We start from the raw sequence: 18,420 nt of genomic DNA on the forward strand, positions 1-18,420 counted from the left end.
TGGGCTCCCTTCCTTAGTGTTTTCACGGCTGCCCCGGTTTTCTGGTACGGCCGGGGCTTTGGGGGAACGGCTCGGCCCCGGGGCCTGTCGTGTAGGTTCCCGGGGCTGGGGAGGGGCTGCCTTGGGGGGGGCCTTGGCCCCGTTAGACCCCGTGGGGGGTTTTATCCCCCTCTAGGCGGGGCTTGTGGTTACGCGGAGTGGGGTCTTTCCTCCCCACTCGCCGTACGTGCTGTTGGACGTCGGCCCCTCCCCGGGCTCGGTTCCTTGGCCTTTGAGTCGGTTGGTTCCGTCCTGTGGGTGGATGTTTCCTCCCCCGTTTTTTGGGACGGTGTTTTTGTCATGTTTCCCCGTTCGTTGGGGTTCTGCGTGACTTTTGATCTCGGGTGCGCCTGCGCCTTCGTGTGCCTTCGGGACTAGTGTTGGCTTCTGTGTTCTCGAGGGTACGGGAAGGTTTTTCGCTACTTCCCGCATTATTGGAACGTCTGTCGGCTCCTAGTACTTGTCGCCCTGTTGGGCTACTTGTCGCCCTGTTGGGCTACTTGTCGCCCGGTTGGGCTACTTGTCGCCCGGTTGGGCTACTTGTCGCCCGGTTGGGCTACTTGTCGCCCGGTTGGGCTACTTGTCGCCCGGTTGGGCTACTTGTCGCCCGTTTGGGCTACTTGTCGCCCGTTTGGGTTCCCTTTTTTTTTTGGGCTCTTTGCTTCTTTGGCCGGTTTTATTGTTCCTGCTTCCTCTTTTGGCTCCTTTTCTCGTGCAATAGTCCTGGCTGGCGCCTTCCCGCAGAGAGGGTGTGCGGTTCGGCCAGCGTGTTATGCGCATGCGCCGTGGAGTTTGTTTTGGTCTGGGCGATGGTTCAGTGCTGGGGTTTTGCGCCCTTTTTTGCTACAGTGCTTCGCCTCTCGTTCTTCTCCCTGGCTGCGGTATGTGCCCCTTTGCACCAGGGGTGTCCTGGTTCCCAGTTGTGGGGAGGACACCGCGGTTTTCTGTGTCATGGGTGTGGACCGCCTCCTTCGCCTCTCCCTGTTCTCCTGCGGGTCCGGCTCTGGCGTCTTCACCTGGCGGTGCTCCCAAGTTCTTCTGGGCACGGTTGAGTCGTGTCAAGTTCGAGCCACCATTCGCCAGGTGAGTTTCTGCGGTCTGGCGTCTTTTGGCCGGGCGCTGGATGCGGCGGTGTTCATATACCTGTTTTTTATTTAGGTATAATTTTGTACGACTGAGACCGTTCGCACACCAGTGACTGTCCCTTTATCACCCCTTCCTGTCCCCCTCATGTGCATGTCCAACCCATGCTGGAGTCATTCAGGGGACCCTCCTTTTTTAATGTTGTGAGGTGTGGGGGTTGTAGGGTTGGTTCTGTACTCACCTGGTGAGGCTCCTGGCTGTGCTTGCAGGATTTGAGCTCTGGCTCTTGGGTCCCGCCTATCTGGTAGAACTTGCGGGATAGTACCAGTGGAGTGCAGTGGTGCTATTGGCACTTTTGGGGAACACTGTATTACCATCAGTGGTCTGTGCTTGTTACACGACCTACTTGCGAGCATAAGCCTTCTTGCTGGTTCGTCCGTGGACTTCCAGGGCGCACTGGCCTGTTTTCGTATGGCAGTTCCGGCCCGTCCTGGTTGTGGGGGTATGTGGGCCGGTGGACTGCTCCTAGCAGCTGCCTGGTGGGCCATCCTCTGGCCGGTCTGGCCTGACCTTGGGCCGGGCTTGAGGTGTAAAAGAGCTCCCAGTACCTCATCCAGCAGGTATCGAGCGGGGTTTTCTCCGCCGTCGGTCGCCTGGTGCAGGTTTCTGGGCCTGCAGGGTTTTGTCGTGTCTCCGTTGGCCCTGTCTGGGGTCTGCCTGCTCCGTTCTCTGCCTTTGCAGAGGGGAGTTGCTCTTTACATGTTGCATGTTGCAGTGGTGCCTGTTGCTGCTGCTGCTGCACGTGAGCATTGGTACCGTGTTTCACGGTGGCGTGTCCTTGTTCCTGTGTCCGGTTGTGGAGTGGCGCTTTGCTGCCGTTTTGTGCCTGGGGATTGCGTGGGGTTTTTGTCCCTGCCTGATTGTCCACCCCTGGTTGTTCTCCTGGTTTTTTTTTTTTTTTTTTTTGTGCTTCTGCTCTTTCTTCCTGCCTCTTCTGCAGCAGGAATGTTCTGCGTGTGTTCTTAGGCGTTGGTCAGCCTGTGTCCTGTGATGTGCTTCTTTGTCTCGGTCTGTTGCAGTTGTTCGTGCCCCTTGGTTCGGGTCCTGTTCTGGCGGCGACCCTTCCGCCTTCTTTGGTTTTCCTAGCTTGCCCTGCCGGTTGTTGTTGTTTTCCTTTTTTTGGGGGGGGTTCTTGCGATGTCTCGCGTCGGACCCGTCGTTTCTGAACTCCTGGCGGGCTTGCATGCTTCGGAGTTTTTCTGTTCGGCAGACGTTCCATCTCCTTGTGCCGCCTGGGTTTCGGTGGTCGCGCCCGAGATCTTCTCGCGGCTCCGCCTTTTTCCTGGGCTCGGGGGGGGGCCTTGTCGGGGCTGCTTATGTTCTGCCTCGTGGTCTCGCCTCCGGTTGGTGGTCAGGTGGCTTCGTGGTAGGTGTCCCACCTGCGTGCTTTCTTGGCGGCAGTATGGGGTATTTTGGCGGTCCTTCCTTTTCCTGTCCCTTCTTCGGTGGGTCCTCCTTGTTGGCTTGGTTTACTCTCGGCTTGGTTTTCTAGTAGGGGTTGGGGGCCGTCGTCTTGCCACATACTGTCGCCTCTTTTCGTGCGGCGCAGGCGGAGCCGCTTCAGCTTGCTTTCGGTCTTGGTGTTGCTTCTGCACCGTTAGTCAGCTGTCTTGTGCGTCATTTCACCTCCGGCCTGTTCGTGCGCCGCTTGCACCATCCTGGTCTCTGGTCAGCGTGCTCTGTCTTCTCCTCGGTTGGTAGTGCCCCTTCGGTTCCGGTGTGTTTTTTCGTCGGCTCTTTCCTTTGGGCCTTTGCCTCTGGGGGTCGGTTTGCTGTGTTTTCTTGCTCCTTCGGTTTTAGCGTTTTGGTTGTTTGATGGCAGCAGTCTCCATCTTTTCTGGCGCGGGGTGGGGCTGCTGCATTCTGGAGGGGTCCAGGGTTTGTTGGTGCTTTGTTGGTCGGGCCGGGGGTGTGTCGTTTTTGTGTTCAGTGGCGGCCCTCTGCTGTTGTTTGCGTGCCACGGCGTTTGGGTCCGGAGCGCGTTTTGCGTTGATCCGGTTCTGTTCTTCCCGGTTCGCGGGTGATGGTGTCCCGGGTGGTCAGCCGTGTTCTTGCGGCTAAGCTGCCTGTGTTCTTCCCTCATGCCTGTGGCGTTCGTGGCTTCGCTGCTCTCGCTGCCGTCTGGGCGACGTGGCCTTGCAGTCTTTCGGGCATGGATTTTTGGTGTTCGTGCAGGGGCCTTGCTGCTCGTGGTTCTCGTGTTGTTCCCGGGATTTTCGGGGCTGTGGCGCCTTGGGTTGGCGTTTGCTGCCGGTTGTCTCGCCTCCTTGGGGGGTGCGTGGTGTCCGCCTCCCGGTTTTGTCCCTTTGACCTTCCTCTGTGGGTAGTTAGCTCCGGGGAGCCGACGGGGCTCCCCCCAGAAAACCAGCGTTGAATGTAATGAAACGCCATTTTCTGGGTGAGACCCGGAGGCTCCCCGGCAACCCTCCCTCCCTCCGGTCGGCGTTTTTCGCGTGTTTTGACATCCAGCCTCAGAACTGATGGGTGGATAGCCGGCGTGGGAGGTCTGGGGCTCCCCCTTCCCCCTCCCGGGGAGGGGGGAGCTGCGCAGACAGCGGCGCGGTGACGTATGACGTCATACTAGTTTCCGTGTTTTCTGTTGAAGAGTTCTATTCACTAGTTCGGCTTAGGTAGCAATTTTCACCAGAATAGGGGTTTGTTTTGGAATGCTTACCTTTCTGGATGCTTGACCCGGTCGATGGCAGACATAGAATGCTTCCAACCACACGGGGGTTTCTATAGGCCATTGCTCCCCTTGCCTCTCTGAGGGGGCCAGGTTCTGGCTCGTGGTCCCCGGTAGGCCCTAGAACTCCATACACATGACTGATGCCAAAGTCTGACATTAGCATATCAGCCGGTAAAGCTCCGGGGAGCCTCCGGGTCTCACCCAGAAAATGGCGTTTCATTACATTCAACGCTGGTTTTTTAACATTCCTGGTAAGAAATTTAGCTGATTCAAATGGTCATCTAACTCAAATGGGGCGGGCTCCATATAATTCAGATTACGAAGCATAGACAGTACTTGATGCTTAATGTACTGTATCTAAGGCAAGTAGCAATTCAATCTTGACTTTTACTATCATAACAAAAACTTAAATATAATGTCATTTACTGCAGTTCCCAATGAAAAGCTTTACCTGTTAAGTCAAGTTTTTTATATTTTAAATGTTCTTATGTGTGAAATTTGTATAATGAAATCACCAGAAGGTGATAAATCGATGTTCAAATATTGAGGCCCCACTATGGAGTCGAACCTGTGTAAAGAGTTTAAGAGTTGCGGGCTCAATATTTATTCGTGTGCAGTGTGTTGCTAAACCCCTACATGTGAAGGAAAGCTATATTCTGAATTTGTACTGCAATGCAGTCAATTTTTTTTTCTTTAATATACTGTACCCTGTAATACTGTATACTGTAATATACAGTCCAGCAACCAGGAGTCCTGGTCGACGACCGGGCCGCGGAGACACTAAGCCCCGGAAGCACCTCAAGGTAACCTCAAGGTAACCTCAAGGTAGGTACAGTACCTTGCGGTGGTTCAGAGGTTTAAGGTCCTGGCAACCCGGTCCCAACCAGGCCTCTTACACTGTACAAAGTTCGTGTACGTTGAACTTTGACGCAGAGATAAATATAATGGATGCGTTATTGCTGGTGATACTTTAAAGTGTTGAATACACAGTATCTTGATGCAATAAGATAGGTCCCAGGATGGTGGGGTACTATAATTAGGGAAACTGTGCATCTTTAATGGGACCTATGACGTATCAAGTCTGGTTTGGACGTACTGAGAAAACAATCTTAAACTCAAAAACGGAAATACAAATTAGGGTGGCCCATGGTGTCATAAGGGCCAGAGCCTCCCATGCTGTACTAACAGTTTAACAGTAATCTAGACATTCATTATAATCAGTTTTTACTGTGAAGGATTTACCATATTCCTAAGTCCTTTTGTTTTCTAACTTGCAGAGACGTTACAATAACGGACCAACAAGGAGAAGAGCCGGCAGGAGACTCCGTAGTCTCCAAAACGAACAGTAAGAAAATGGCCCACCAGAAGGCTGAGATCAGTGCCTCGGTTACAGCACTAACTGTTGGTAGTACTGGAAAGAGGACTCGAAAACGGAAAGTAACTTGCAGAGACGTTAGAATAACGGACCATCAAGGAGCAGTTTCGGCACGAGAGACTGCAGTCTCCAAAACGAACAGTAAGAAAATGGCCCACCAGGAGGCTGAGATCAGTGCCTCAGTTACAGCTCTAACTGTTGGTAGTATTGGAAAGAGGACTCGAAAACGGAAAGTAACTTGCAGAGACGTTACAATAACGGACCATCAAGGAGAAGAACTGGCAAGAGACTCCGCATTCTCCAAAACGAACAGTAAGAAAATGGTCCACCAGGAGGCTGAGATCAGTGCCTCAGTTACAGCACTAACTGTTGGTAGCACTGGAAAGAGGACTCAAAAACGGAAAGTAATTTGCAGAGACGTTACAGTAACAGACCATCAAGGAGAAGAGCTGGCAGGAGACTCCGCAGTCTCCAAAATGAACAGTGAGAAAATGGCCCACCAGGAGGCTGAGATCAGTGCCTCAGTTACAGCTCTAACTGTTGGTAGTATTGGAAAGAGGACTCGAAAACGGAAAGTAACTTGCAGGGACGTTAGAATAACGGACCAACAAGGAGAAGAGCCGGCAGGAGACTCCGCAGTCTCCAAAACGAACAGGGAGAAAATGGCCCACCAGGAGGCTGAGATCAGTGCCTCGGTTACAGCTTTAACTGTTGGTAGTACTGGAGAGAGGACTCAAAAACAGAAAGTAGAAAGAAAGTCGATTTGCTCCATTTTAAAGTATGTCGAATTAGAATATCTGGAGAAGACAGGTGAAATATTTCGGTTCTTAAAGTCGAAACATTGTGAAAGCCATGTAGAGATTCTTGAAGATGCTGTTCGTATGTTGTTCTACAAAAAAATGTCTTTGTCTGAAGCTGCCCAATTTTTCTGCATATCACGACAGCGGCTCGAGAGAGTCATGACAGTCCTGTTCTACTTGAAAAAGAAGCCAACTGTCAGTACTTTTTATAAGACGCTAGAGGATGTTATGCAAACAACCGAAAATGACAAATTCATTGAGTGGATGCTACGTATGAGGAAAATGGGGCGTCTGCCCGTATTACAGGACACCCACTATGTAAAGCAGTACCTTGGTCCCTCATGTCACCCAAAGAATGTGTGTAGATTTTTGGGTGAGTTTGGGGAAAAACGCGTGCAATACGAAGACTGGTGTACAATGACAAAAAACAGCATGATGAAATGGGAGGAAATGTTGAAAAACTTCCTGTTCAATGAATATGACATTGTAGCCGAAATGTTCTTGGTGAAGGAAAATTCATCTAGAATTTTCAATTGTGTCGAAATGTTCCTCTCCCACACTCACGTTGCAAATCAGGTTGTTATTCTCCGAGGACACAGAAACATGTACAACTTTGTGTGTCCAAGCCGAAGAGGTATAAGGGTGATGGCGACATTCTCTGCTTCAGGCCTGTACTTAAAACCCTTTTTCCTGCAGAAAGGATATCATATACCATTATGGAATGATCCTGAGTTCATTGACCAGTCTAAGTTTCACACAGGTGCTTCTGGAAATGGGGAGATAGACCCTTTGTTGTTTGTGACGTGGTTGAGACTTTTCAATACAGAACTTGTGGAGCAGGGGATTGAGAAGCCAGTGTTGCTGCTCGTTCATGGGCACCCATGCCATGCAAGTCTGGATGCCTCCACCTTCTGCAAAGAGGAAGGTATAATACTTTACTCTCATTACCATACTCCCCTCAATGTCTTGGATCCTTTCTCGAGAATGTTGAGCAAGTTTTACTTTCATTACGAGAAAAGTTTGAATGTCTTTCAAAACTTTATCGGAAAGGCAAATCTCTCGCTGAAATACTTTCCTATAATATTTCTAGATGCCTGGAATAAAATGAATGATGAAGATCTTGCTAGTGATGCCTTCGAAAAGAGCGGCCTAGTTCCATTTGATTTATCGGTTGTCAGCCAGCATCTAAACATCAATCTTGTGCAATGTCCGAGGTCTGCTTTAATGGCAGAGCCATTACCAATGTTTTCTCAAAAAGTGTTACCAGATGCTGGCCCTCTTCCCTTGGGGAACATATTGAAGGTGTCAGCAGTTTGTGAACCTTTGTTGTTTCACAATTATGCGCGCCCACCTAAAGATCCATTACGAGTGTTCTTCGAACCTTTACTAGACACTAGGCAAAATTCCAGTGATGTTATTCATGTGTATGAAAAATCTGCACAAGATGAACAGGTTATGTTTGATAACGATAGTGTTTTACCTAGCACGAAACCCGTGAAGGACAGTGTTATAGAGAGTAAAGGTTACATTAAAGTGACAAACGTAAACACCGCCACCACCACTGCACAAATAATGACTGCCGTGAAACCCTCGGGCATTAAGCTTGAGCAAACATTGTGTGAAGATATTTTACCGAGTCAGTCTTATGAATCTAAGGATGCGTGTTATGTGAAGTGTGAAACTAGTATGGAAGAGGATCTCGACTGGGAAACTATTGAATTTCCAAGGGTTTATATAGTTAATGAAAACTCCACGGAGGAGCATGTGTTGCCCAGCCTATCGTGGGACTCAAGGGAATTAGATAATACAAGGGATGAACATTGTGCTATAAGACACACCACTGACTGTCCGAATTCGTGCAATTGTGAGAAAATTGTGTGTGATGTCAGTGTGCCGAGCCCTTACGATTCCCAAGGAATAGATACCGATGATGATGATGGTAGTGAAGGAGGGCATTCATCTTCAGAAACATTTGAGTGTGTGAATAAGCACATCAAGTGTGAGTGAGCCACATAAGAAGCTTCTTTACCAAGAAAAAAAATTGGAAAGACAATTGAACAGCAGCACTCCGTGACCCAGAACGCCTCGAGTTTCCAGTTACGTTTATTAAAAGTTTAAAACTTGTTACATTTGTATTCAGAAGTTTATGGATATGTTCTGTGATATTAAAGAAATACAGTATCTTTAGAAATACAGTTGTTTGAAGTTGATTGTATGTTCTGTATCTAGGCATTTGCTAAAGTCATTTCCTTTTGCTGAAGATAAGGAATAAGTGGATCTTGGACTTTACACCAATGATCATTGGTGATAGACATCCCATTGGCAATAACAATCGTGCCGAATGGTAGCAACAGCTGAGCTGAACATGCAACAACACCTGAACACCACAGATAGAGTGGAAAGGTGAGCCATTGAAGAATCGACCAGAAAGAGACGTTCCGTTACTTTGAACGCTGACATTTTTGCTAGCGTTCAACACGTCAATGTATCTTGTGACAAGGGAGATGAAGAAGTGGTAAAATATGGCATCCGAGGGATGCCATTATTTGTCTATACTGTACAAGCCAAGGAAGAGCGTGAAAGGGCGTTCACACGTGGTCATGTCCCCGAATTCCGTGCCTGAGGAAGATTGTGCTCATTTGTCTGTGTGTAGGTCTCACCAACACGATGCATAGGTAGGTGCTGATGGGTGGTCCTGCTCCTATCTGTTAGTGTCAGTGCTTCCCATAGAATTTGTAGTACTGTATTGTACATTGGGAGATTCAAACATAAATACAGCATGGTTGTTGAGGATACTATATCTGCTGTCTCGTTTGCTAGGAAGTGATGCTTCTTTGCCAGTGCATGGGTACAGTACAGTACTGTACCCATATAACTTTCTGTCGAGGAGGCTGGCCTCCTCCCCTGAGTGTATAGTCCCGGTTACGGTCTCTCTACCCCTGCCGTATTCTTATCTTTGTTTCTCCCATGCTGAGGATTTATTTTTAAACGTTTATATTTCGGGTAATTTTATCGCTACTTGTCAACATTTGCATTTCTTAATTTTAACTAATTTAAAATTTTATTGTATTGTGTTTTTTGATAAAAAAATTTATTTGGCCATGTTCGTAGAGTGACAAAGAAATTATCATACAAAAACAATTTTGTAACTTGTCAACGGATAATATAAAGATTGAACAAATACTTTTTTGTCTCTAGTGTATGGGAATAAGATAGCTCGACCCCTGATGTAGTCAATAAAAATATTTTTATTTGTGTTGTAAATGTCAATATAAATATCCTGAACCCTGCTGTAAAAGCCAATAAAATTATCTTTACCCCCTGCCATAGCTGTGTCAATAGCTCTGGCACTAGAAGTTGGCAGCAATACCTCTGCCATAGAAATCGTTAAATAAAAATAATGAATAAAAAAAAATTCATTAAGAGCCGTGATGAGGATTCGAACCTATGCTCTGGGAATGCAAGTTCCTACTAATGGGTAAGCAAATGCAAATTCTTGCTGATTTTCTCATCTATACATCATGTTAATGGGATTTATCTGTGCACAAAAATTAATGTTATAGTAAATCCAAATTGAAAATTTGTGTAACACTGAAACTGAAAAGATAAAAATATTTGAATATGTTGCATGTTTGTTGCAGCAATCAATATCTTAGAGCTGCATATGCCTGTGATTCTTTGTTGTGGAGCCCTGTGTGGCTCCCTAAAGCTATCTCTCGTGGCTGACTCCCATCTTCTAGGTCACATCTGGCTGGCTCCCATCTGCTTGGTCACATCTGGCTGACTCCCATCTGCTTGGTCACATCTGGCTGGCTCCCATCTACTAGGTCACATCTGGCTGGCTCCCATCTGCTTGGTCACATCTGGCTGGCTCCCATCTACTTGGTCACATCTGGCTGGCTCCCATCTGCTTGGTCACATCTGGCTGGCTCCCATCTGCTTGGTTACATCTGGCTGGCTCCCATCCACTAGGTCACATCTGGCTGGCTCCCATCTGCTTGGTCACATCTGGCTGGCTCCCATCTGCTTGGTCACATCTGGCTGGCTCCCATCTACTAGGTCGCATCTGGCTGGTTCCCATCTACTAGGTCACATCAAATTGTGGAGTTGTTTGGCCTACTGAGGATCATAGACCCGAACCTAGTGCCCCTCATAGAGGTGCAGAAAAGTGATACTCCACTGTTCCGCCAGGGAAGCATGCAGAAAATCAACGAACCAATACAGACCATTGCTAGCTTCAAAGAACGGAAGACTCAAAATTGCCAAACGAACTCCTCAAACTACTGTATGTAAAGGAAAAATTAAATCTCTAGCATGAGCTCATAAGCCTCTTTTTAACAAATATTAGCAGTACACAACAAATGGAATGCACTAGGAAGTGATGTAGTGGAGACAGACTTCATACACGGTTTCAAATGTAGATATGATAGAACTCAATGGGCTCAGGTACCTGTACACCAGTTAATTGATGGTTGAGAGGCAGGACCAAAGAGCCGAAGTTCAATCTCCACAAGCACAACTAGTTGAGTACCAAAACACCACCGGTAGTGGTGAAGGAGGACAGAGCTCAAGGTCTCCTACAGCCTTTCAAGCCGTTACTGATGTGTTTGCTGACAGTCATCCACCGCAGGGCTCCCGGATCATCAACCAGTCAGAGGGGGGGGGATCCACTGCCTATGTTTGGTTCTGTCTATGATTCCTTAGTCCTTGCCTATGTTTGGTAGTTCGCTCTTTAGAGACCAGACCACACCTCGAGGTACCGTATAGCCCACACCTTGTACCTGAGGTACGAGGGTGTGGGCTGTACCTTGGATGTTAGGGGTCTTTGGTCCTTTCCTCTAGACCCGTGCTTGAAGGCAACCATTACGGCTGGCTGGAGCGCACTGGGGCTTCTCATGCTCGTTTTACACAGCACATACAGGTCAGCCTTTACAACTGCATTGCCCTGGCTGTGTCAGGCTACATATAATTCCCAGTGAGTGACCACCAGTAACTGGGTTTGTCAGTTGGTGTTTGTTGCCTTCACATCTGCTCCAGAATGACTCTGAAGGCTGAAGGGTAACCTGCAGCTCTGCCTCAACCCCCTACATTGTTAAGGGAGTTCATATGGCAGTTTTGAGGCTACAGTTCTTTGAACCCAACATTGGTCTGTGATGATTTGTTGACTTTCTGGATGCTCTTGTGATGAAGTGTCATCTGCTCTCTGCTTCTATGAGGGGACCAGGTTCTGGTTGTGTTCCCCAGCAGGCCAAACAGAACTCTGTGGCTGATATAACCTAGTATTTGGAAGCCATCTCAGTGAGATAACTTCAGGGAACCACTGGGGCTCATCCGGAAAGAGGCACTTTATTACGTTACATTCGGGCGTTTTTATAGCGTTTGATAAATCGTCATTCACAATAGGGGTACTTGTTTTGTGAGGCACTGTAATGGATCCGTTGGTGTAGCATTAATTCCACCTTTAATATACCATCTTGCAGTTGCTCTGGAAATGATCTTTTTCCTTCAAAGGTAAATTCTATTTGGCGTGATTCTTCTCAGTGGGTCCCAGCCTACAAATTTGACCCAAGTCTTCACACTGATTAACAGGTTGTAGATAATCTAACAAAATTTTACTAGCCATTTTTCACTGGAGCAATGGCTAATTTCTCGTGTTTTCCAACTTGCAGGAGTGTTACAGTACACGAAGTTTATGGTGAAGAGGAAGAAGCGGGGGACATCGTTATCTCTATATTGGATAATGAAATAGAGGGTCCCCAAGAGACAGAAATCAGTTCCCAGGTGACAGCATGGTCCATTGATAGAAATGAAGACCTGGAACACCCAGAGAGCAGCTTCACAAAACTAACCGAAGAGGTGGGAGAACCAGAGCCAGAGACCAAAAGAACGTTGATTGTTGTCAGAACTGGGGGGAGGAAATTTCCAGAGACCACAATACCGTTACCTAGAGGAGGGGTGATACTCAACGTATTGAAATTCGTAAAGAAAGATTTACCACTAATAATAAATGAGATATTCAGAGAAATGAAGATCAGATATAGTGACTGCTGTCCAGAAATTCTTGAAGCTGCTCTGCGGAATTTACTCGCCCAGCAAGTTACGTTGCCACAAGCTTCAGAATTTTACTGCATGTCAGTGGAGCGACTGCAAAGGAACGTGGAAATTCTGAATCGCTTGAAGAATAGAACCAGTCCACAAATGTTTTACAGTTCATTAAAGCGTATAATGCATACCAATTACAGTGACAAATTCTTTGAATGGATGTTGCGCATGAGGAAGATTGGACGACTCCCTGTATTAAATGACATACACATGATAAAGCAGTACCTTGGTCTTTCTTGTTACCCAAAGGGTGTCGAGGAATTTTTGAGGAAGTTTGGCGAGAAACTTTTACACTCGGGAGCTTGGCATACGATGACAAACTACAGCGTATGGAGATGGACGATGATGTTTAGGAAGTACCTGTTCAATCATTATGGCATAGTTGCCTCAAGATTCATGGTAAAGGAAAATGCATCTCGAATCTTTAATTGTGTCGAGTTGTTCCTCTCGTTCACTTGCATCAGGAATCATGTCATCATTTACCGAGGAAACAGAAATGCGTACAGCTTTGTGTGCCCAAAAACTAGTGGCATAAATGTGATGGTGACGTTCTCTGCTGCAGGTGTTTACCTGAAGCCATTATTTCTGCAGAAGGGATATGGTACGCCAGCATGGAATGATCCCGAGTTCATCGACCAGTCCCAGTTTCATACCGCTGCCTCTAAAACTGGGATGCTAGAACCCTTATTATTCTTGACCTGGTTAAGACTTTTCAACAATGAACTTGTGGAGCAGAGGATTGAGAAACCAGTGTTGCTGCTCGTCCATGGGCACCCCTGCCATGCAAGTTTGGCCGCCTTCACCTTCTGTCAAGAGGAAGGTATAATACTTTTCTCTCATTACCATACTCCCTTTAATCCTCTGGATCCTTTCTCAAGAATGCTGAGCAAGTTTCACTCTAATTACAAGAGAAGTCTGAATGTCCTTGAAAATTATATAGGAAAGGCTAATCTCTCCGAGAAATGCTTTCCGGTAATATTTCTCGATGCTTGGAAGAAAATGGAAGACGATCTTGCCATTAAGGCCTTTAAAGAGAGTGGTCTTATTCCATTTAACATGCCTGTTGTTCCATTGTTTTCAAAAGACAAAATCTGGCAGTCTATGAATTCTATTGAAGTACCATATCCATTAAAACTGTGCCATGGAACAAAGCCATGTATTTCCAGATCGACATTTGAAAGGGTGCCACAGGTGGAGCTGCCATATGAATGGGAAATACTGACTGTCCCTGAATCTTCAGTGAATAGTCCTGATCTCCTTGTAGCAAATGATCCTTTGGAAGTATATTTTGAACCTCTGCTGCATGGTGACAACGGTCATAAAAATATTGTCCATGTGTTTGGAAAACCCAAGTTGGATGAGCAACCAGTAATTCTTGATAACGATAACAGTTTAACCGAGGTGAGAGTGAAGGAGGAGGAGGACTTGACTACTGAATGTAAACATGACATTGTTGTGATGAACCAAGATATAAACCCTGGCTTATCTGGTTCAACACTACCCACAGCTCCTGAGAACACAAGCAAGGCAACAGTGAAGACTCCAGTTGATATTTCAGATAACAAAATAGTACATATCTCTTGTGAGGACAATTTGCATAGTGAGTTTTATAAATCTCAGGGACCTTGTGATGTAAAGATCGAAAGTAGCAGCGAAGAGATCATCGAGTCTGACGGTGATGAATTTCCGTGTATATATATAAAGTGTGAAAGTCCGAGAGTTGAGGATGTCTCCTAGTCCATCGTGTGATTCCTGAGGATTGGGTCACTTGAGAAACGAAGACCGGCACTCCTAATTATCAGAACACAAATTCGTAGAAGTGAACAAATTATGAAATGTCTTTGTGCCTGTAACTCCCAGGGTTTACGGTCTGGTGGCAAACAATGTGCTTGGGGGTTGAACGTTCCTCTCCAGAGACTAGTGTGTGGAAGTGAACACACCGTGAGTGAGCAAACCACGAGAGATGGAACTTTACCCGCACTATGACAAAATTGGGTAGAAAGTTAGGTTAAAAATCAACACCCACTATAGTAAAAAATCCCAAGAGTCCATTACTTTTCCTGAATTTGCTGAATTAATATATTTTGTATTCAGGAGGTTTATAGATCTACTCTGTGATATTTAGGAAGTATCAATAAAAATAAAGTTATGTGTATTTAATGCAGCTTTTCTGTGTTCAGTCACTGGTTGATGTAATTCATCCTTGTCAAAGATAATTTTTTATATATAGAATAAAGACATTAATCATCAGTAGGCATTTTTACCAGTCACTGTCAGTAGCAGCTCTTCTACTCCCCATGCCCAGCCTGAGGCCAGGCTTGACTTTTGATAACCTGAGGCAAAAACGCTGTCTACATTAGAAAAGGCAGCAGTCCTAGAACAGAGCCCTTTGGAAATGCAGTTTTTACTCCTCACCTGTCTTAACATATTCTCTCTGACAATGATTGTTTCCTGTCCATCAGATACTTCCGTACACAGTCCAATGTCTTTCCTCTTATCCCCCCCCCCCCCCCCTACTTCCCTCCATTTTGCAGACTGTATTAGTCTTTTGTGGGTGGACTGTATCAACAGCTTTCTGGCAGTCTAGAAAGTTACAGTCTACCCTTACTTCAGTCTTATTCGTGACTTTATTAACACTGTCGTAGAGTTTAAACAAATTTGCTACACATGATTTTCCCCTCTGAAGTTGTGCTGTGCCTCTGTTATAAGATTTCTCTCCCCGAATGTTTTATAGTTATTTTTTCGGGTCAATTTTGCTGCAGTCTGCATTGAATGTGTGTCAATGACTGGTTTATAGTTTAGTATTTCATGTCTGTCCCTTGTCTTAAATGTTTGCCCTTTTCCAGATTTCTGGCAGCTCTCCTCTGTCTATTGTGACTAGTGGTACTCATGCTGCTGTCAGTGGTGCTCATGCTGCTGTCAGTGGTGCTCATGCTGCTGTCAGTGGTTGATACCTGCTTGATGGGGTTCTGGGAGTTCTTCTACTCCCCAAGCCCGGCCCGAGGCCAGGCTCGACTTGTGAGAGCTTGGTCCACCAGGCTGTTGCTCGGAGTGGCCCGCAGGGCCACATACCCACCACAGCCCGGCTGGTCCGGAACTTCTCTTAGAAAACAGTCCAGTTTTCTCTTGAAGATGTCCACGGTTGTTCCGGCAATATTTCTTACAGTCGCTGGGAGGACGTTGAACAACCGCGGACCTCTGATGTTTATACAGTGCTCTCTGATTGTGCCTATGGCACCTCTGCTCTTCATTGGATCAATCTTGCATTTTCTTCCATATCGTTCACTCCAGTACGTTGTTATTTTACTGTGCAGATTTGGGACCTGGCCCTCCAGTATTTTCCATGTGTATATTATTTGGTATCTCTCTCGTCTCCTTTCTAGAGAGTACATTTGGAGAGCTTTGAGACGATCCCAATAATTTAGGTGCTCTATCTCGTCTATGCGTGCCGTATATGTTCTCTGTATTCCCTCAATTTCAGCAATCTCTCCTGCTCTGAAGGGGGAAGTGAGTACTGAGCAGTACTCGAGACGGGACAACACAAGTGACGGGACGGGTGCTCATGCTGCTGTCAGTGGTCAACAACAGTCACACTGTTGTCAGTAGCCATCATCAATAGTTAATATTGTTGGTGGTTTTCATGGTATGTTAAATAAAGGTACTGCGGTTGTACGCAGCTGATGGTCTGCTTGCATAATAAAAAAAACTGTATTTAACTTCAATGTGATTATGGGGAAACAGGATTAAAGTTAAAAAAGCAAAAGTTTGACCAAAATTTAATGTATTAAAACAAACAAAACCAAATTTAACACCTACAATACAACTGTCTTGTACACACAATATAGGAATTGCATTAAAATCATATAAAAGGGTAACACAAATTACAACTTAATGACTCAGCCACTCAAATACCAAAGTGCAAAATACAAGTACAAGAAGTTGATATTACCCAGACCCACACGTCTTGCCGACCTGCCGAATACGTCTACCAAGATCAGTATAGGTCTCGTGTAAGAAGCGTTCAAAGCCAATTGGAGTCAGGAGCTCGTCTCCACATACCTGGAGAGGGTTTCAGGAGTTCTTCTCCCTGAGCCCGGCGTGGGGGCCCTGAGCCCGGCGTGGGGGCCACATGACATAATCTCACTCGTTACTCGGGAGCATAGGTGGCATGACCATAAACTAGTTGATACGGTGGTTACATAATGCACCATAGCACAGTAGGTAATAAAAACCACAAACCATTTTCATGTAAAGTGACATATAATAATACTCTATAACACAAAATATGTACAGGACAAGAGTAACGTGGTGGAGGTGGGGTCCCTTGATTGTTTCAAGTGTGGGTTGGACTTGTATATGAATGGGATTGGGTGGTTATAAATAGGAGCTGCCTTGTATGGACCAATACGTCCTCTGCAGTTACATTTATTCTTATGTTCTTAAGGGTATGTGAACCCCTGAGTGGATGTAGAGTTGCTGTGAGACTTGACCAGACTGCTAAGACAAGCTAAAACCCAATTGTGAAGGGTTATCATGCGACAGCTCCTCCCAGAAGCTTCCTCCTGCTGTCTTGATGCGATGAAATAGGTGGAATTGAGGTAGTGGGAGGATCCACTTCCTGAACTCGTGGTTGTCATCGACAACAGTCACACTGCTGTCAGTAGTTAACAACAGTCACAATGCTGTCAGTGGTTGCCAACAACAGTCACACTGCTGTCAGTGGTTGTCAACAACAGTCACACTGCTGTCAGTGGTTGTCAACAACAGTCACACTGTTGTCAGTGGTTGTCAACAACAGTCACACTGTTGTCAGTAGTTGTCAACAAGTCACAATGCTGTCAGTAGTTGCCAACAACAGTCACACTGCTGTCAGTGGTTGTCAACAACAGTCACACTGTTGTCAGTGGTTGTCAACAACAGTCACACTGTTGTCAGTGGTTGTCAACAAGTCACACTGTTGTCAGTAGTTGTCAACAACAGTCACACTGTTGTTAGTGGTTGTCAACAACAGTCACAATGCTGTCAGTGGTTGTCAACAACAGTCACACTGCTGTCAGTGGTTGTCAACAACAGTCACACTGTTGTTAGTGGTTGTCAACAACAGTCACACTGTTGTCAGTGGTTGTCAACAAGTCACACTGTTGTCAGTAGTTGTCAACAACAGTCACACTGTTGTTAGTGGTTGTCAACAACAGTCACAATGCTGTCAGTAGTTGCCAACAACAGTCACAATGCTGTCAGTGGTTGCCAACAACAGTCACACTGTTGTCAGTAGTTGTCAACAAGTCACACTGTTGTCAGTGGTTGTCAACAAGTCACACTGTTGTCAGTGGTTGTCAACAAGTCACACTGTTGTCAGTGGTTGTCAACAAGTCACACTGCTGTCAGTGGTTGTCAACAACAGTCACACTGCTGTCAGTGGTTGTCAACAACAGTCACACTGCTGTCAGTGGTTGTCAACAACAGTCACACTGTTGTCAGTGGTTGTCAACAACAGTCACACTGTTGTCAGTAGTTGTCAACAACAGTCACAATGCTGTCAGTAGTTGCCAACAACAGTCACACTGCTGTCAGTGGTTGTCAACAACAGTCACACTGTTGTCAGTGGTTGTCAACAACAGTCACACTGTTGTCAGTGGTTGTCAACAAGTCACACTGTTGTCAGTAGTTGTCAACAACAGTCACACTGTTGTTAGTGGTTGTCAACAACAGTCACAATGCTGTCAGTGGTTGTCAACAACAGTCACACTGCTGTCAGTGGTTGTCAACAACAGTCACACTGTTGTTAGTGGTTGTCAACAACAGTCACACTGTTGTCAGTGGTTGTCAACAAGTCACACTGTTGTCAGTAGTTGTCAACAACAGTCACACTGTTGTTAGTGGTTGTCAACAAGAGTCACAATGCTGTCAGTAGTTGCCAACAACAGTCACAATGCTGTCAGTGGTTGCCAACAACAGTCACACTGTTGTCAGTAGTTGTCAACAAGTCACACTGCTGTCAGTGGTTGTCAACAACAGTCACACTGTTGTCAGTGGTTGTCAACAAGTCACACTGTTGTCAGTGGTTGTCAACAAGTCACACTGCTGTCAGTGGTTGTCAACAACAGTCACACTGCTGTCAGTGGTTGTCAACAACAGTCACTGTTAGTGGTGGTTTTGCCTCTTGTCAGCGGCAACTTTTCTGTTCCATTGAAAAAGTAATTACAGTACTGTACAGTGGTACCTCCATTTTTTTAATTTAATCCATTCCCAGGGATGATTCGAAAACTGAAAAT

General features: G+C 46.2%; 1 protein-coding gene across 3 annotated transcripts in view; it reads left to right on the plus strand.

Moving 5' to 3' along the window:
• LOC123765280 (HMG box-containing protein 4) overlaps window positions 1-18,420 on the plus strand; it is an 89,524-nt gene that overhangs the window by 41,421 nt on the left and 29,683 nt on the right. The window contains exon 9 of one of the 3 annotated variants that reach the window (XM_045753821.2): window positions 5,146-8,718. The exons of 1 other annotated variant lie outside the window; for it this stretch is intronic. In XM_045753821.2, coding sequence (XP_045609777.2) covers window positions 5,146-8,050 — 2,905 coding nt within the window. In that variant the 3' untranslated portion in view covers window positions 8,051-8,718. Of the gene's footprint in view, window positions 1-5,145; window positions 8,719-11,712; window positions 14,396-18,420 lie in introns of those variants that run through there. One more of the 3 variants, XM_045753832.2, reaches the window with a different exon arrangement.

Source organism: Procambarus clarkii, chromosome 5 (assembly GCF_040958095.1).
Source record: "Procambarus clarkii isolate CNS0578487 chromosome 5, FALCON_Pclarkii_2.0, whole genome shotgun sequence".
NCBI lineage: Eukaryota > Metazoa > Arthropoda > Malacostraca > Decapoda > Cambaridae > Procambarus > Procambarus clarkii.